The 20,065-nt window shown below is 33.1% G+C and overlaps 2 protein-coding genes and 1 non-coding gene across 7 annotated transcripts in view; 1 reads left to right on the top strand and 2 right to left on the bottom strand.

Moving 5' to 3' along the window:
* The window catches only part of NRPD1A (nuclear RNA polymerase D1A), a 58,857-nt gene extending 53,636 nt beyond the window's left edge, over window positions 1-5,221 (bottom strand). For all 4 annotated transcript variants that reach the window (XM_088217547.1, XM_088217550.1, XM_088217548.1 and 1 more), the window contains exons 1-2: window positions 4,900-5,221; window positions 3,435-3,537 (exon numbers count right to left, since the gene is read on the bottom strand). In XM_088217547.1, the coding sequence (XP_088073673.1) occupies window positions 3,435-3,515 (81 nt within the window). In that variant the 5' untranslated portion in view covers window positions 3,516-3,537; window positions 4,900-5,221. The remainder of the gene's footprint in view (window positions 1-3,434; window positions 3,538-4,899) is intronic.
* A 5,896-nt stretch (window positions 5,222-11,117) lies between these two features.
* PEPKR1 (phosphoenolpyruvate carboxylase-related kinase 1) lies at window positions 11,118-19,569 on the top strand. Of its 2 annotated transcripts, none has more exons than XM_022046085.2 (5): window positions 11,118-11,261; window positions 11,728-12,537; window positions 12,617-12,913; window positions 18,191-18,589; window positions 18,971-19,569. In XM_022046085.2, exons 2-5 carry the CDS (start codon window positions 11,949-11,951, stop codon window positions 19,234-19,236), a joined length of 1,551 nt encoding a protein of 516 aa, XP_021901777.1. In that variant the 5' UTR covers window positions 11,118-11,261; window positions 11,728-11,948; the 3' UTR covers window positions 19,237-19,569. The 2 variants fall into 2 exon arrangements, with proteins under 2 accessions (XP_021901777.1, XP_021901776.1); XM_022046084.2 differs by having other exon boundaries at window positions 18,947-19,569.
* A 354-nt stretch (window positions 19,570-19,923) lies between these two features.
* On the bottom strand, window positions 19,924-19,995 carry TRNAG-UCC (transfer RNA glycine (anticodon UCC)). The gene has a single exon. It is a non-coding gene; the product is annotated as a tRNA-Gly (tRNA).
* Between the last annotated feature and the right edge of the window lie 70 nt (window positions 19,996-20,065).

Genomic DNA, 20,065 nt, shown 5'->3' with positions numbered 1-20,065 from the left:
TGTCTCAACAAGTGGAAACCATCCATAATCTGTCTACAGGAAACAAAGATGAGCTCGGTGAGCGATAAATTCATTAGAAGCATTTGGAGTCCCAATGATATTGGTTGGCATTTTTTACCAACCAAAGAATCAGCTGGTGGTATCATTATCATGTGGAGAAAAGACCGGTTCCAATGCCAAAATGTTATTCCCGGTGAGATCACCCTCTCTTGTCTATTCTCAAATTTATCTAACAGTGAAACTTGGTATTTCTTTGGTGTTTATTACAGAGACAACACAGAATGCACATTGTTAGCAACTGAACTCGAGATGATCAAAAGTACCTGGGATAATAAAGGTATCATTGGTGGAGACTTTAATATGGTTTTAAAAAGATCTTAAAGATCGGGCAGAAGCTACAGTGATTCCAGCATTGAGGACTTTCATTCCCTCATCAATAATCTTGACTTGACTGACCTCCCACTTAATGGTGGAAAATGGACGTGGAGTAATATGCGTGATCCGTCTTCTTTCTCAAGGATTGAAAGATTCCTTATCACCTCTAATCTAATGATTTCACTTCCAAATATTTACTAAAAACTCATGCCCAGACTCACTTCAGACCATTTTCCCATCATGTTGGTCTCGAATGGAATCTAATGGGGGCCCATTCCCTTCTGCCTGGATAATAAGTGGATCACATTGGATAGTTTCAAAACACTAGTGAATGACACTTAGAAAAACACTCAAGTCAGTGGCACGGCTAATTATAGAATTGCTCGGAAGCTCAAAATACTCAAAACAAAGATTAAGAAGTGCTCTAAAACCACTGGCAGACAAGAGGAAGAGGGCATTTCAGATATTATTAATGAAATTGACAATATTGACAAATTAGAAGAACTCAGCAATCTCACTTCTACTGATATTGATAGAAGGAACAATTTGAAAGTTGATCTGGCGCACAGGCTCCAAATGGAAGCTACTTCTTGGAAGCAAAAATGTAGAGAGAAATGGCTTAAGGATGGGGACAAAAACTCTAAATACTTCCTATACTTGCAAACCACCGCAAAAGAGTCAATTTTGTTGACGAACTCACTATTGATGGCCAACTGATTCAAAACAACAATGATCTAAAAAATGGCGCTTGTAAATATTTTCAAAAACTCTACACTGAAACCATTGGCTCTCGCCCTAAACTTGATGATTTAATGTTTACCAGAATTGATATGGATGATTGCTTATCATTGGAAAAAAAATTTTCTGAAGCTGAAATCTTTGACTGCTTGAAGGATCGTGATGGGGACAAAGCCCCAGGGCTAGATGGATTTAATCTCAAATTCATATAAACTTTTTGGAAGGTTGTCAAAAGCGACATTATTGACTTCTTCAATCATTTTCATAATCATGACTCTTTTTTAAGAGCTCTTAACTCTACTTTTCTTATCTTTATACCTAAATTACCCAACCCGAAGAACATCAAAGACTTCCGGCCTATAAGTCTCATTGGCTACATATACAAATTTCTCTCAAAAGTGTTAACTAAAAGACTTGCTATTGTTTTACATAAAGTTATTGGGAATCAAAAAATGTTTCTGTTTCTGGTAGACAGATTATAGATGTTATTCTTATTGCAAATGAAGCCATCAGGAATAACAAAAAGGGGACATTATGTAAACTGGATATGAAGAAAGCTTTTGATCGCGTCAGTTGGGACTTTATTGACTACATGCTGAAGAGACTTGGTTTTGTTACAAAATGGAGAGGTTGGATTAGAACGTGCATTTCTACATCTAGTTTTGTGGTCATGATTAACGGTGGTCCATCGAATTTTTTCATTGCTTTCAGAGGTTTGAGACAAGGTGATCCCCTGTCTCCTCTCCTTTTCATCATCGTTATGGAAAGTTTAAATAAATTATTGGAAAAAAATAAAGAATTGCAGCTATTAAAAGGTATCATTGTTGGCCAACAAGAGAATCAAATGGAGATTACTCATCTATTTTTTGCTGATAACACACTCATTTTCTGTCAACCTGATATTCACTCATTAATTTTCCTGTGATGTGTCTTACTCTGCTTCCAGACAGTATCAAGACTGAAAGTAAACCTACCAAATCTGAGTCAGTGGATTTTGGCATCTCCTTGGGTGACATACTTGCCCTTTTTTTAGGTTGTAAATTATCTCATCTTCCCATTACTTATCTTGGTGCTGCTCTTGGAGCTAAATTCAAAGATAAAAGCTATTGGGATCCGATAATTGACATGTTTCATAATCGTCTTGCAAACTAGAAGAGGAAATTCTTATCCAAGGGAGGTAGATTTACACTCATCAAAAGCACACTCTCAAATCTTCCCATCTACCTATTATCTGTACTAACTATTTCGAGCAGTGTTGCCAACAAACTAGAGGCTATACAATACAATTTCCATTGAGGTAGTAGTGACAACAATAACAAAAAACTTCATCTTGTGAATTGGAAAGAAATCAAAGAAGGTGGACTGGATATTGAGATCAATTGACAAACTAAATAAAGCTCTACTTGGAAAATGGATATGGAGATTTTGGAATGACAACAACAGCCTTTGGACATCAATCATTATGAGTAAATAGTTCAATGGTGACTGCAATGATAACCCTATATAAGACTTTTGTCGGCAATGTTCCACAAGAACAGACAAAATTTTCAGCTAATATTATTTGAAAATAGGGTGCCACTCCAAGAATTTCTTCTTTTGCATGGGAAGTTACAAAGGGCTGCATTCCTACATTAGATAATTTAATGAAAAGAGGCTTTACAATTATAAATAGATGTTTTCTCTATAAAAACAGCAACGAAACGTGTAATCACCTACTCCTGGGATGTTCCGTCTCTCACAACCTCTGGTCTACTATTCTTAGCCTCATGGGATTATTTTGAGTCAAACATAAATCAATTTTGGATGAGCTTCTTGCAACAGAATGATTGAGCTGTCACAAGAAAACTTTTAAACTCGTCCCTCTCACTATATTTTAAGTCATTTGGAAAGAAAGAAACAATCGTATTTTCGAATGAAAAGAAGTCAACTTCAAAATCATCACTAACAACTAGTTCCATTATTTTGGGTCTACTATTTTATAACATAACATCGAATGCTTTGATGATCTCGGTTCTATTGTCAATTGTTTAATCAATTTGTAAATTTTTGTAAATAGATGGTGCCTCCTTAAGACATTTACTTTAATACAACTTTTTACTTTTATTTTAAAAAAAATAATACACACAAAAAATCTAGTGCCAACCAAACAACTAATCATTTGGGTGATGTCAGCTCACGTGTATTATTTTCTTAAAAAGATCAGATCATATGTATCTTATAACTAGGATTTTTATTGAATATTAATAGAAAAACTTTGCTGTTAGTAATTTCCCATAAATTCAAACAACTGGATGAAAATCAATGCAGAGTGAAGAACTTACTTTATCTACTGAGACACTGAAATTTATGCCTGTTAGGACGGCAGATGGCACCTCTTGCTCTCCGCACAAGTCACTGTCCATATGAGTCCGTAATTTTCCGATTCTAGAAACAAACCAAGCAACCTAAACATCAATTGCTCAATTCCAAGCATTAAACAATGAAGAATTACCAAAAATCAAAACCCATTAAAGCACAATAAAGATCTGCATAACAAGTAGATAAAAACATGAATATGCTCAAGGGCAGAACATATAACAAGATAATAAAGGAATTGACCATTGAATTTTACAAGCATAGAACACCCATTTGAACGACCACAATTGAATTCTTTTCTTCTTGTAAATTTTCTATCCTAGTTTTATAACATCATGGATAAGAGCCAAATCCTTTAATATGTTTACTACCTATTTCTGACAGCATCACCCATTTCAAGTCTCACCCAATTTCCAGTTGAAGACATGAACAGAAGGAGAAGAATATCATACCTACTCATTCTCTACCCAGTTTAATTTCTTTACTATTTATGGTAAGTAAGAGCCCATATAATTTATTTACTCAATTTCCAGTAAAATATATGAAAGAAACAAGAAGAATAACATACCTAATCTTTCTTGAAGTAAACTTTAAACAAACAAGAAAAAAGAGTTAGACTGTCAAAATTGCATCAGTCGTTGATCTTGATTGAATTAGCCATTAAAGCATCAAAACTTAATCCGGTTTATGGTTGTCAATACCCCCAAACAACTTAACTTAGTTTCTTCAATTATCTAAATAAGTGTAACACCACCATGAACTTAAAATGCAGCTAAAGCAGAATTGTAGTTAATCAATTCCTTGTTCAATAAGGACAGCATTCAAAAGGTCATCCAATTCCTGCTACAGTAGTTTGACATATCATTTTATAACAAGACCCTGATGTTCTAAAAATATGGAGATTAAAGGAAAGAATGCGAGAATCAGTGGATTCAGACTAAAAAGGAAAAATAAAGGTAGAAGGAAACAATATACAGAACATATTAAATAGAAGGCTTAATCAACTCTAAATAATCCAGTGATCGTTTTAGTAAAAAAGTCAATGTATCAAGCAGAGAAACTGGCAATCAAAAAATCTTTCAACCACAACGGAGTCAAAAATTGCAAATACCATTTAACAAACTCAAGACGAGAATGCAAAATCGCCATGCACATTTTGTAATGCTTTCATCTTGAACCCTGGAAAACCCATTACATTAACAGAGCAACAAATTCAACACCTAAAACCACTTCATGTTGATCATCCAGCAAAACCGCAATACTAATTAGACATGCAAAACAAGATTACCGTGATCGCCCTCTCCGTAAAAGAGAAAAAAAGAAGTGCTTACACCCCCCCCCCCCCCCAAAAAAAAAAAAAATCAAACCTAGAAAAAACACAGAATGCCAAAATCCAAAAGGCAATAAATAAAAAAGTAAATTTTCACTTACATTCTTGACAGAAGGGACGTCCGTTTTATCTGCTCAGAAAGGTCTGTGAATACACGCTTTTTAAATAACTGAATAGTACATGAAAAAAGTCACACAGAGAAGACAAGGGCTTTCTTCTTGTGATCACGCTTTCTATCAATCGTTTTGTACACTGGTTAAGAATGAAGCAGTTCAGACGTCAATGGCGATCGGTGACCATGTCGGTGAAGTTCACAACGAAAGTAGTCACTGACTTGTGACTACAGAGGTTGAGCGTTGTGGACTTAATAGAGACTGAAAGTGTGAACACAGACAGGACAGAGGCAACTTAGGAGCGAATTGGGGAGACATAGGGTTTTTTAATTTTATAATATTATTTAATATATATATATAAGTATAATATAATTAAAGTAGTTTAATTTTTACCGTCTCCAACATTTATCTCCATTTAATTTTTACCATTATAAATATTAATAAAAATATTTATTTTTTAAAAGATAATATATATTTTTAATAACATTTAGTATATTAGTATAAATACTCGTATAACTCATGTTGTTTACTACATCTATATTTGTTTATTTTAATTTTTAATAAATTTGTTTAGCACACCCAATTTGAATATTTTGAATAATAAAAAGTAAAAGAATGTGCAAATAGAAGAACTATCATCTAAACTAAAATTGAAAATTTTAAATCATAGAAATTTGAGATAAAAACAAAACTAAAAATAAAGATTTAAAGAAAAAACTAAAATTATAAATAGAAATATAAAAACTAAGAAATGACAATAAATTATATAATAATAATATAAATTTAATAACAAAAATGTACATAAAACTATTAACTGTAACTTTATAAAATAAAATAAAATAAACTAATCAAAATACAATCAACAAATTTTAACAAAAATATTACAAATTTTTATTAAAAAATCAGGTAATGTAATTTATTGTCAAATAAAACATCAAATTCATTATCAATAAAATTTACGTACAAAATCTTGCTAAATTTAGTAAAATTATCTTCCATTTATGAGTATTCATATACATCTATCAATTAAGTATCTATTTAATAAACTATACATCTTCGATGAAAAATAAAGTTACAAGTGAGCATATACCGTAATTAGTGTGTTTGTAGTACTCGATTTGATTTTTTTCTTTTTTATGATTATGTGTTGCTTTTTATCAATGTAAACATACTTTTTTGGTTTGGCACAATAAAATTTAAGAACATCCAAACATATTATTTATACGAATAAATAAAATTTAGTATTGAATAACTAGTAAATATATTATATTACATGAAGTCATTAAGTATAAACAATCATGTATTAATACACAATTTGAAATGCTTTATTTTAATAAACTCAACTATAATAGCTATTATATTGAGAGTTTTTATTATAATATGAAGTGTCGAATTAATAATTTACAATTTTATAAATTATTGATGTTTTTAATCAACCATTATTATTTTTATTTTATTGAGTTATTTGTTAACTATTATGTTTTACTTATTTAACATTCAAAATTATGTACTATTCTACTTGCAATTTTAATAATTAAGAACGTAACCATTAAACATAATAAAATAATATTTTATGAATTTCAGACTTTAGTTTAATTTTTACTCATTAAATAATATAACAAATTTCTCATATAGTGTTATGCGCACCAAATTCAAAAATCATAATTCATTTATCATTATCTAATTTTTTACATTAATTTTTACCAATATATAATATTACAAAATCATAAAGTTATTTTTCAAATTGATCATGTTTGGTATTTTATGTTTAAGTTTACAATTAAATGTGAAATATAATTTAAAATCAATAATGAAAATATAGACTTTTTCGCATAGTAACCATTTTAATTATTAAATAAAATTAATTTAAAAGAAATTAACGGATTTTATTCTAATGATTATTTAAATTATCCTATTTATTGGGTAATGCTTATTTATTAGATAGTTAATTTTTAATTTTTATTATTATATAAATTATTTACATATTAAATTATAATTTAAAAAAAAATGATAAGAAGAATACAAATAAGACCGTTGAAGTATTTGAAAACTTAAACCAAAAGCATTTAGAAAAGAAAAGAAAAAGCCCGAATACACGTTGGGTGTGTGGGTACAGCTAATCACAACATGGACACAGCTGGGATTTGCCTCATTTTTCTCCCACCAACAAAAATTCATTTATTAAAATATACGTGCACATATTATATATATATATATATATGTACATGCATTTATACTTATAAATTATAGTTTATAAATGTGGGCCCCACCTAAAGATACATAAAGTTTTGATTTCCAGGAATGCCAGCCACTCCCACAATTACATATGTCATACAACTATATGGTAAATGAATAAATAATCAATTATGCAAATATTTATATTACCCTCGCCACTTATGTATATTAAATAATAAGACTTTAATGCATACATATGTAAGGACTAGAAAGTAGAAAGACTAGAAAGAAAAAATAAAAATAATAATAATAATAATAATAATAATAATATAATAATTAAATAAATTTATATCAAGTAGGAAACGACGTCGTTTTAGAGAGGGGAAAAACGACGTCGTTTTGAAAGAAAGAAAAACGACGTCGTTTTGGGATGTAGGAAAACGACGTCGTTTTGGGGTAGGCTGGCAGAGTATAAAAGGAGGTCGGGAAAGGGAGAAGAAAGAAGGAGAAAAGAAAAAAAAAAGAAAAAAAAGGAAAAAGAGAAAAAGGGAAAAGGAGGGAAGGAGGACAGCGGAGACGAAGAAGAAGAGGAAAGTTCCAGAAGGAGAGAGGAGAGAGTCGGGGCGGAGGGGAGCGAGAAGGGAGAGGGAAGGAGGCCGTGGACGGACGACGCGACCGACAAGAAGAAGGAAGATGGAAACGGGAGGTACGGTGAAAATTTGAGCTGTTTGGTGCGGTGTGTGTGTGTAGAGAATTTTGTTGCAGGTTGCGGCGTCGGCAATGGCGCGGCGGAGTGGAGCAATGAAGGTAGGCCGTAAGCGTGGGGTTGTCCCGCGCGCTCACGGAGGTGATCGGGGAAGGAATTGAAGGTATGGCGGTGTTGGAGGCGTGTGGGGAGCCGTGGGGAAGGATGGGGGTGGTGCGGGTAGAACAGAGTGAGGAGGATGTGAGAGGACAATCTAGGGGGCGCGGGTGGGATAAAAAACTCGAGAGGACAGAAGAGGTGTGTGCGTGGGTGGGGATGTGGAGGGAGCCACTAATAGGCGGCGATGTGTTTCCCCGAAATGCACGGTGGTGAGGGCGTGTATGTGGCGTGAAACGGTGCAAGCTGAGAGGTTAATCGCCCTAGGTAGGCAAAAGTGTATAGGAACCGGGAGGAGGCAGGAGGATGGGGGAGGTAGCGGGTAGGGGGCAGTGGGAGAGGGAAGGGGGCTGGAAGGTACGGCAGAGGGGACTAGGAAACAGGATTTGAGGGGGATTGGATGGGAGAAGAGGAGTATTGTGGTCAGTAGGAGTTAGCAAGTTAGAACGCTTGGGACTAGCATGGTATAAGGGGAGATGAGAGCATGCGGTTTGGGATGGGAGATTTGGAGGCCGTTGGGAGGGGCGGGTTGAGTTGCCGATGTTGGTGGAGCAGGGAGGGGATATGTATGTGAGTGTGGCCTAGCAAGGCCGAGAGGGGTAGAAGGGTGCATGAGTCACGGATGGTGGTGACGGGAGGTGGAAAGGTTTGTGTGTGTGCGTGGCCCAACGAGGTCGAGAGTTGGAGGAGTGAGTATGAGTCGCCGATGTTGGTGACGCGAGACGATGGTATTTGTGTGTGTGTGTGGCCTCTTTAGGTCGAGAGGTGGAGGAGTGAGTATGAGTCGCCGATGTTGGTGACGCGGAATAATGGTGTTTGTGTGTGTGCGTGGCCTATTAGGTCGAGAGGTGGAGATATGGGTATGAGTCGCCGATATTGGTGACGTGGAATGAAGGTGGTTGTGTGTGTGTGTGTGTGGCCTCGTGAGGTCGGGAGATGGGGGAAGAGTGTATGAGTCGCCGATGTTGGTGACGGGAGTTAATGGATGATTGTTGGGTGGGTGTGGTTGTTTGGCCGTGCTATTTCCTTGGAATAGGAGCTTGATAATTAGTGTAGGGAGGGGGTTATGAGTTGTTTGGGGTTGGGTAGGATAAATGCATATAGACATTTCTGGAAATTCTTGTCACTGCATATTACACTTACAACTTGATTTTTATCGTATTGAGTTATGTGAACTCACTTCTCATCATTCACAGGTGGAGTAAGGACGGAATTGGGATCCGAGCGGCTGGTAACGGAGCCCCGTCGGTAGTGCCATAGGGCACAAGTTTTGTTTGTGATTTAAAGTAGTTTGAAATGATGGTTTAGTCTGGATATTGAATATTTAGGAATGTTGATATTGTATTACTATGTGTTGTAGAGGTGGAGATGTATGTACAATTGATTTGGAACAAAGAAGGTGGACAAGTTTCTCTTGTGCATGGTTGGAATAATATGGATTTCGGTATTGTGTTGTATGAGTGCTTTATCGTACACCGTTAAGAAAAAAAACGGGGTGTTACAACATATAACTTTGAAATTTCGTATAATATCACCAATAAAAAACTAACTATTTACTAAAATTAATACGAGTAATAGATTTATTATAGTAGTCAACACCACTTTTCAAATGACAATTTGCAGTTGTTGATTGATTAAATGTTTAACCAAACAATACACATTATTAGTTATAATAAATTACAAATACTAATCACAATAAATATTAAATATTTAGAGTTTTATTTTAAATACCCGAAGACATAGGACGCTAGTAAAAATTCCAACATGAGTAAATGTTATCATTTTATTTAATCTTTTGAGTGAAAGTGTTAATTATTTATTATAAGTAATTGAAAATATATTAAATATATCAAGTAAAATTAAGGTAAAACTAAAATAATATGATATTTTATTATAAAACAAAAATAATAGCAGTCGGAAGTAATTTAAAATTAATTTATAACTCTATCGATACACAAAACGGATGAAAAAAATGATTGACAAAATAATAAAATAATAAAATTAAATAATAAATTAAATATAAATAAATATAACAAAAGAGTTGTTGAATTAATAAATGAATTAACTCAAACACAATACAATAATGTCATATTAGTTACGAAATGATAATTATTTAATGCCCAATTTGAAATAATAATTTAGATAAAGTATTTAATACATTTTAAGTTACTGTATCATTGCGATAATGACTTTATTCAATTATCATTTTAGACAATAATTTTAAAAAAAAATCTATATATATATTAATTTATTTGTATAATCGAGATAATAATTTTATTCAGTAATCAATTTAAGCAATAATTTAAATAAAAAATTTAGAAAATTTCAAGTTATTTAAAAAAAATGATATTTAATAGAAAAAAATAATTATTCGTTATGTAGTTGTAACATATATATATAAATTGAATATTTTAATCAAATATAAATAATAATTTTAAAAGTAAATCATGATATATTAAATGAGACTTTCATTTTAAAATTTTTTTTTTTTTTACCACGAGTTCCTCTTTTATCATTTAAATTAATTTCTATACGAGATTGAAAATTTGTACTATATTTTTATTCTTCTATTACTTAACATATATAAAATATATGATATAAGTAATAATAAAATATAAGTCATAGCATTGTAAACTCTCTCATATTCCTTTACATGGAGTCAATGGCTCTTTTCTTTGGTTTATGGTGCGAATTGACTCCACTTACTTTTATATTAATAAAAAAAAACGTATTATTTTTTAAAAATAAAAACATATTTTTTAATTATAATTTTCTATTGGTTGTGATAAATAATGATTTTATTTATTAATTATTATTTTAATTAATGTCCTCTCGACCTTATTGTTAAAAAATCCGAACCCAATTAGTGGTGGAAGAATATATATCATTTTAGTATATAATGCTGTAATAAATGATAGCGGGAATATATAAAATATTTAAAAATAAATTTCCTTGTATTTTTTTTTTTAATTTTAAAAAAGGCCAAATTGCTGGACCCACCACTGGATGTGCGAATGCTCAATATCATTGCACGTCTTGTTGGGGGCAATTAAGTAATATGAGAGAAAAGTCGTGGGAGTCAATAGGACCAAGATTTGACTTTCGGACACGCGTCAAATTTTGATTGGTGGTTATTCTTACCCATGAATATATAATATTTTATTGTCGAATCAAATATATAGAACGTTAACGAGGTGAGAAACTGGTTTTGCCGGTTCCCGTTCACATGAAAAGTGTTTTGAACCAGAGAGCTCGGCGAACACTGATTTTGGACTTTTTTCTTACCGTTCTAATGGATTTTTTTCTTGAACAGGTCAGTTTCTTTCTTATTCTCCTGTGGTTATTGTAGTTCTACTCGGTCTTGCCTTTTTTATGCGTTCTTTGTGGTTTTAGTTGACGAAAATTTTAACTTTGGTTTTGGAATTGTGCTGGGATTTGTGTTTTTCATCGTTTGTTTGTTGTCGTTGTTTAATCTCTGGTTATTTATGGAGATTCTCTTTGTCGCGTTTTGATCAATCTTCAGATGATTGTGTTTTGTGTTGCTATATGGGTTTGTAGCTTGAATAGTCTTGCGGGAAAGCTTGTGTTCTGGTATATTAAGGGTTTAAATTCAGTTTTAGATCTATGAAGAGAATTTGAGAAGTTGGCCGTTGCTGATTTTGGTGAAGATTTAATACCTACTAAAAGAACAGATAGAGAATGTATAGAACGGAAAGCAGTAAACTTGTGGTTTTTTGAACAATTTATCTGAAATTTATCACTTCTGTTTTATGCACTAGGTGATCGATGTGAAACATTGAAGGCTTCCTGCTTTTCGTCTTCTGAAACTGATTAAGGATTCCTTCAAGAATGCATCATATTCTGCAATATTTTGTGGTCAAATCATAATTCAGCTAGCAGGAGAGTACACTTTTTATGCATAAAGTGCAATATTGGGTACAAAGTGACACGAAGTTGAGGTTCCCGTTTGTATTTTCACAACTAGAGTTGTCTCATTGGCATGGAAATAGCCAATAGAGACAATATCAGTAAACCTTCTATTCGATTCTGCAACTGTTATAAAGTCGCAGGTCTTACTGAAACTATCTTAGACACTGTTCGAGTGTCGAATCTAAAGGATCGCTATGTTCTTGGAGATCAATTAGGATGGGGACAATTTGGTGTGATTAGAGAATGCTCAGATAAGTTTACTGGAGAAGTACTAGCCTGCAAATCTATTTCTAAAGATAGGTTGGTCACAATTGATGATGTGCGCAATGTAAAGCTTGAGATTGAAATAATGACTAGGTTGTCTGGGCATCCAAATGTTGTGGACCTCAAGGCAGTTTATGAGGAGGAAGATTATGTGCATCTTCTGATGGAGTTGTGTGCAGGAGGGGAGCTTTTTCACCGGCTTGAAAAATATGGAAGGTTTTCTGAGTTTGAGGCTCGGATTCTTTTCAGGCATTTGATGGAAGTGGTTAAGTTTTGTCATGATAATGGCATTGTTCATAGGGATTTGAAACCGGAAAATATTCTCTTGGCCACAAGGTCCTCATCGTCTCCAATTAAGCTTGCAGATTTTGGTCTTGCAACCTATATAAACTCAGGTAAAGTATATAACTTCCCAAATGTGCATATCTTATCTGTTAGGTTTGATAGCCTAAGACATTAGTTTCTTGTAAACAGGGCAAAAATTATATGGGACTGTTGGAAGCCCATTTTACATTGCTCCTGAGGTACTGGCCGGGGGTTACAATCAAGCTGCTGATGTATGGAGTGCAGGGGTTATTTTATATATTCTTCTAAGTGCCATGCCTCCTTTTTGGGGTAAGACAAAGTCAAAGATTTTTGATGCTGTTAGGGCTGCGGATCTAAGATTCTGTTCTGACACTTGGGATCAAGTATCTACATCTGCAAGGGACTTAATTAGAGGGATGCTATGTGTAGATCCCTCCAAAAGGTTCACTGCTGAAGAGGTTCTAGGTATGCAATAAACAAGTTGTTGATAAACTTGCAGGTAAAACTGATAAATCTGTTCTAGGGGCTCAGAAGTCAAACTTAAAGTTAGAGAGTATGGTTGATATCTTATCTAGTTGATCTTAGGTATTGGATGTCATATTTGCATGATATCAGGTACTAAAGGTGGTTGATATGTAATTAATATTAGTAAATGAAGCTAACGATCTTTGGCAAGTTTCTGAATGCAGCCGTATCTGAAAAACAGAGAAGTTATGACAGGGGATAAGTATAAACGACCAAAATATGATTAAAATTTAAAAATATTAAAATGTAATTTATCCTTGTCGCTATTTAAAATAACATTACAAAAATATTAGGGTGACATAAATCAATTAAGTGGTCATAAGTTAACATAAAATTTTCAAATCAATAATATATATATATTTTCAAGAAAATTTTGCCCTCTTTTATAGCTATCTACTTCTCCTTTATCCATCGCGGGGCTTGATCTTCATTCTCCCTTTCAGCCTCTCTCTTTAGGAGTGGAATTATAATAAATTCAAATTAGCATAATTTTACTATACAAAGCAAAATAATAAGATCTTAAAGTGAACTTATTTCAAAAGTAAGAGATGATTATGTAATTGTAATGTTATGTATTATTAGCTTATTTAAAAATTAGTACCTAGGGGTATTTATTAGTCTAGAACCAGACTGAACCGAGGACCGAATAAAAGTTGTGGTCTAGACTGAAGAATGAACTGTTTTATTTTGGAATGGACCAAAATTGGACTAGAAAATATCGGTCCAGTCCAACCTGGACCGAAATGGACCGAATTTCTGTTTTTTAAATCTGTGAATTAAAAAATTAACAAAGATTGTTCTTTTTTGTTTTTTCAAAATTTAGGTTTAAATTTTTTTTTTTGTACTATGGTTTGGACTGAAAACCGTGCCAAATTTTGCAGTCCACCTATAATTGGTTTGAGGAGCAGAATAAGACCATCCCTACTAGTATTATAGGCTTACTCGGTGTGAGTTTATTATTTTCTATTTATTCATGATCTATAATTAGTTATTCTCTATAATAGGTTTTTCTAGTTAATTAATTTATTTTTCCTTTTTAGTAGAATTCTTATATTAACTTAAGAATTTCTATTTTGATTGTATTATGATATCTATAATTATAAATAAAGTAACCTAACTTTGTAATTGGGAAGACCATTCGTATGATTATGATACAACCATTGAGTTATCTTTATTATTGAGATTCGAGATATCTCATTTTGGTTCTTAATAAAGTTTCTCCAAGCATTATGTCCAAGTTCTGTTTGTCCTATATAGCTGGAATCAAAGACCAACTTTCATTTGTCTCGTAATTTTTATCAACCTTTCCAACCAATTGACAAAGAAGGACTAATAACTTTAGAGGAAAAAGAATCCTGAAAGCATAAGTTAAGTCTCAACAACAAAACCCAGTGTTTGAGACCATATGGCTGCAAGCGTTCATTTGGCCACCACTAGGAGGTGGGTGTTATTGCCAAGCCCATTAGCTTCGGAAGTGTGCAATTGGCACCAAACACCAAATCTCAGCATCCACTGTTATTGGAATCCTCCTAACTTGTTAGAAAACCTGAAAACCGTTGTTACAATTGATAGATGACCTCCTTCCTGACATCGACACCAGATCTAGAACTGAGGCCTCTAGTCGAATTCCTCAGTGAAAGATTGACGTCTGATGACCACCAGGTTAGCTTGTGGTTCCCACGGCTCACAACTGCACATTAGTGTTTTGGAGTTCCGAATCCTTCTGTTGATCAGATCAAACTGATTTGACCTAATCCTGTTTGAATACTCTGGTTAAGCTACTTCTAGACTGGTTCTTGACCTTTCAACCAATTCTCAAAGTCTTTTAGCATGTTCTTTCAATTTTTGTGCTCAGTTTGGTCAAATTCACACTCGATACTCGTCTTTTGGACATATTGATTATCTGGCAAGTAAATTGATGTCTTGTCATGCAGTCAACCAAAGTTATGTAAGTTAAATTGTGCATTTAAATCCTTAAATGGCTTGATGGAAGACAGAATAGATGTAATGCTAGTAACATTATGGTGTTCTTTGATAAGGGGCTTGAATGATGGCAGGTGGATAGTTACATGCTTATGAACCCTCCTTATTCAACTAGTTAACTTCTTCATCCTTTCAACAAAGTTATTATTGTCTATTGAAAGTGTCTATAGAGCCATCTAAGTCGATTTGCAATGTACTTATTAAGAGCATTGGTCGTTGATCAACTCCTCAAGCACTCTAATATAAGTGTAAAACTTGTGAAAAATAATTGATTCTGTATTGAGAATTAAGATATCTGATAATAATTGATTTTGGTTGTGAAAAGTTCATTGTCAAAATATTCAAGAACTTCCTGAAGTTTATCCAACTATAATGGAAAAATATGCTCTCATATCTTGAAGCAATTATAACTACTCTATTACAAGAAAATGTTTACATATTGATTGAGTTGCATTATTCACTTATGGAGTGTTCTAAGAGATAATTGAAAAGTTTCAGCGATTACTTATGGGTTAGTTCTTAAACCATCTTTGATGTAAACATAAAACACGTCAAGCATTCCTCTATAGGATTACAGTAATGTAGTGAACTTTATATCCCATGACCTACCTCTTTCTATGGAACAAGATGATGTCATTATTATTGATGATTAAACAAGGTAACTGAGAGGATCATCCTTGACCATCCAACAAAACGATAACAAGTTAATAAATGAGGTAGCAAGAAGATTATGAAAGATGTTGTGATTTCTACTGTACAAATTGAGTTACCTAGTGATGGATATATTGATCAATAATGTTGTCGAGGTCGAAGATGCTAATGTTTTAGTTGATTTGAAGAAAAGGACCCACTTGAAGATACTGCCCAGAAATTTCTTTGGCTCTTAATGGTAATAAGGAAAGTTTGGCTAGTTTGCATTTTATGGATTTTATATAGTTCCTAATTAGTTTAGTACTTCGGAATCTTTGATGTTGGAAGCATTTTTCCCCCACAACAATCTCATACTTCACAGGCTTTACTTATTTGGAAGACAAGTTCCAAGTTTCATATTCTTTCTCTTTAAATATTTTAAAACTTGAGGTTGAGTTTCCTCCAGAATAGTTAGGATGAGTTAGAATTAAAAGATTTTAAAATAGTTATATATCAAGAATAACAAATATTTATGTAATTGTAATGTTGATATATTATGAAGATATCTTTAGCTTATTCTAGAACTAATACCCATAGATTTACTACAAGTGTGAGCTTATTTTATTCAGAAAAAGCATAAATGTGAGTTTATTATTGCCTAACTAATTAGGATCTCATTTATTTGTTTTCTATTATACTTTATTCTAGTCAATTAACATATTTTCTTATTTAATAGAATTCTTAGATAGACTTAAGAATTCTTATTTTTATTATATTTTGGTATAAATAGGGTATCGTAATTTAGTTATTTGGTTAACTATTACAACATTTGGTTATTAGTTTGATTATTAAGATTCAAGATCTTCAATTTTATTTCTTAATAAAGTTTCTTCTCAAGTATTGTATCCAAATCAATAATCAAATTGGAGATCTTGATAACTCAACACTTGGGAAACTTCAAAACACTGTTAGAGAGATTATTTGTTCATGTTGACCAGCTTATAAGCTTAGCAATACACCTTCAAATTCTATCTAAGCATTCTACTAAAAGAAAATAAACTAATTAACAAGATTAAGTTATACTAAAGAATAATTAAAATATGTCCAAACTAAATAGGAAATAGTAAACTCGCATTGAGAATAAGTTTATATAGGTACCGGTTCTTAGAAAAAGCTAAATACCTTAATAATATATAAGCATTAAAATTACATAAATATCAATTAGTATTGAAATATAACCACTTTAAGATGCTTTTGTTCTGCATCACTCTACCTCTTGCATCTATTAAATATATGAGCATAATACCAAACACAGCAAAGCTTGTTTGTTGTGCTTTTTTCTAGTAATCGTCGCCTTTAATTGATCAACCAAACCATCCACCTGATATGAACCAACCTGCTCTTCATCTCCCACATTCTCTCTTCTCTTGATATCTTTATTTCACTTCTCAAATTTATTTCCCTTCTCATCAACCATACTTCTTATTTTTTCTCTGAAAAATGAAATTTTAATATTTTTTCTCTTAGTACAGCTTAGTATAGTACTGAGTCCTTTTCTATATTCTATTCAGGATCTTTTTTAATTTGAATTTTTCTATCTGAACAATGGTAATTGGGTCATTTTCTATCTTTATAAGAGAATGGAGAAAGAGGAAAAAGACTAGGCAATTAATTTGTTGCACTTGAATGGAGCATGATTGATTCTTTTTACCCCAGTACTTCATAATATCAAAAAAAGTAAGATAGAAACAGAGACTGACGGCCTTCCAAACACATGTTGATTGGAAAATTGAAGATCAGTCTCTGTTTCCTTATATATAAATATGAAGAAGATAAATAGAATTTGAATGAGGGAAAAGGATACCTAAGTAAACACTACTAAAGTATTAATGAAATTTCACCACCAACGGTAGTGTTAATTCTGTAAAAGTGAAATTGTGTCTAGATCACGTCAATATATTTCGAAAGTGCAGTCATGTTAATTTTTACATTAAAGCCAGGTTTCATTAGTAATTTTTCTTAAATAAATGGTGTTTCTAAAAAAACTGCTCAAAAATTGATCTAGACATTTTTTGTTTTTGGGTCATTCTCTTCATTCTTTAAAGAAGTTAGGGAACCTTCTTGACTCTTTGATTGTTTTGTAAATTTTTTGTAAATATGCGGGCACCTCCTTAGTGCCAGTATTAATACATAATACACGTTTTATTTTTTTAAAAAAATGATCTAAACATGTGTATAAAGTATGCTTCACGAATATAATCGTCAAACCGTTGTGTGTGCCACTCTCACCATAGAGAGCCACAGACTTCATTATTACATGACAATAAATTGGTGGCTAAAATTGCCTTGTTAGTGCAGTTTGAAAGTTCTCTAATTTGATATTATAATTTGTGATTGAAAGTAGTAGATATTGGTATGAAATTAATCAGTTATCTAAAATATCTAACACCTACCACTAGGGACTGGTGCCACTTTAGCACTCTTATAAAGGGCAGTACCCCATGCTTTCAATTCAATCATGTGAATTCATGCTTCAGAAGCCAGAGAAGATACTTCTATTCTGAACCTCTTTTTGCTCATCATGTTGAGTACTGTCCTTTGTAGCTCACTCCTGGCTGGAGGATTGCTCAGAAGTTGCTCAAGAACTGGGAAAGCAAGAAGGCCTTGACCATAGACAGCTGGAAGCGGGTGGAGGTTCTTTCTCTACTCCATATGTTGCCAGGACTCAGGACTATAGCTTCAGTAATGGCCAGTTGACAGTATCCCCAGCATTCACATGCAAATCGACATTTTCCTCACTCGTAGTTGACAATTGTACTCCTTGCTCTGTATTTGAAGGTTTTTCTTTTACTAGCTGCCGAGAATCAAGCATGGGAGATTTCTCATCCCTGGTTCCATCAATGCCAAGTTTTACCTTCTTCAGTCCATGTTCTGCAGTTGAGGAAGGAACTTCAGTTCTCGAGACTCAGGCCAAACTGTCAAAAACGGAAGAAAAACACAAAGGTATTCATGTTACATTATTTCTTTGCCAATTATTATGGATTAAATAATATTTTTCAAAGCAAATATATGAATTTGATTGTTATGATTGTGTCGATTTGGATGCATTATCTGAGAGAAAATAAGCCTTCATTATTCTGGGAAATGTGACATTACTTGCGTAATATGATTTGCATAATGTTATTATTTCAAAAAAAAAAATGATTTGCATAATGTTATGTTCTTTTGTTGTAAAAAAAAATTGTGTTTTTCCTACAGAATTTGACCACCATTGTGCTTCCAAATTTTTCCTAGGTTCATCTTTCTCTAGCAATGACACTATTAACAAATTTTTGGACTTCAGTATAATCTGATCCTCAGCTCTTTGTTTCCAAATTGAAACAGAATCAAACTTGGGGAAGCTATTTGTTTTGCCGGATTTTTCACTTCCTCTTAAGCGTGAGATCGGAGAAACAGAGCAGAAGTTGGAGATTCGGAGAGGAGGAATAAATAGTTCTAGGATTTCAGGCATCCACAGCAAAAGGAACCACACAATTGGACTTGGTGAGCTTGATCAGCTTGATGTTATAGTGACTGAATCAGTTATCAGGTGGGCATCGTGCACACACATCCCAACTGCTCCATCTCTTAGATTATCACTTGTCTGCTAGAAGGACGAATATGTTATCTGTACTCTGCAAAGACTCGGAGGGAAGTACTGCTTTAACTCAAACTGACAAAGGATGTGGATTGGAACACCATGGCTTTATGCAGCAATTGATCAAGGAATTTAAATATGTGAATTGCAGGGCCTGTTTTGGCTTCATTCTTGTGGTAGTTAATGGTGGTTGAGTGATGATATTTTTTTTTGTTTTGGAAATAATTGAGAACTGTAAGTAGAAGGAATGTATAATGAGATAGCTAGGATTCAATACCTTCATATCCATAGTTTCTAACATTTACGGCTGAAAATGGTGATAAAAAAATCGTGCTTTTTTCCTGTATTATTCTTCCCAATGGAGATTTGATACTTGAAGATTTAGTAATTTTACTGACCCCCCAGAATCATACACTGCCGTTGAATTTCTCGGGAGGCAGAAGGCAGTAATGAAAATTTAAATTTGTAGCATGTAGGCATTAAAGAGCAAAACATGTAAGTCAAATTTTCATAGATTCTATTCCATATTTTCTAGAAAAAATTTTAGGTATTTAGATTACAAACAAAAATAAATAATTGTTTAGAAGGATCTACAGAAGTTTAGAAATAATATGTAGAAATTAACAAAAATTAAAGTCAAATCAAACAGATGGTGGTGTCAAGGTTATCCTGTAAATAGAGATAAAAAAGTTACCCCAAATGCGTTTGCCGGGAGTCGAACCCGGGTCTATTGCTTGGAAGGCAATTATCCTAACCGTTGGACTACAAACGCTTGATGCATCTCTTTCTACCTATTTCCAATTCCTCTACTTCCCTCCTGCAAAATTTAAAAAAGACATCTT

The sequence above is a fragment of the Carica papaya genome, chromosome 4, assembly GCF_054855325.1.
Source record: "Carica papaya isolate Zhongbai chromosome 4, ASM5485532v1, whole genome shotgun sequence".
Classification (NCBI taxonomy): Eukaryota; Viridiplantae; Streptophyta; class Magnoliopsida; order Brassicales; family Caricaceae; genus Carica; species Carica papaya.
This window is presented reverse-complemented; position numbering and strand designations above follow the sequence as displayed.

What these genes read in the sequence shown, in the direction of transcription:
- PEPKR1 (XM_022046084.2), top strand. Translation starts at nt 11,949, where the DNA reads ATGGAAATAGCCAATAGAGACAATATCAGTAAACCTTCTATTCGATTC. An exon ending in TGCAACCTATATAAACTCAG is followed by an intron (nt 12,538 to 12,616) that starts GTAAAGTATATA and finishes TCTTGTAAACAG; the next exon opens with GGCAAAAATTATATGGGACT. An exon ending in AACGGAAGAAAAACACAAAG is followed by an intron (nt 18,590 to 18,946) that starts GTATTCATGTTA and finishes TCTGATCCTCAG; the next exon opens with CTCTTTGTTTCCAAATTGAA.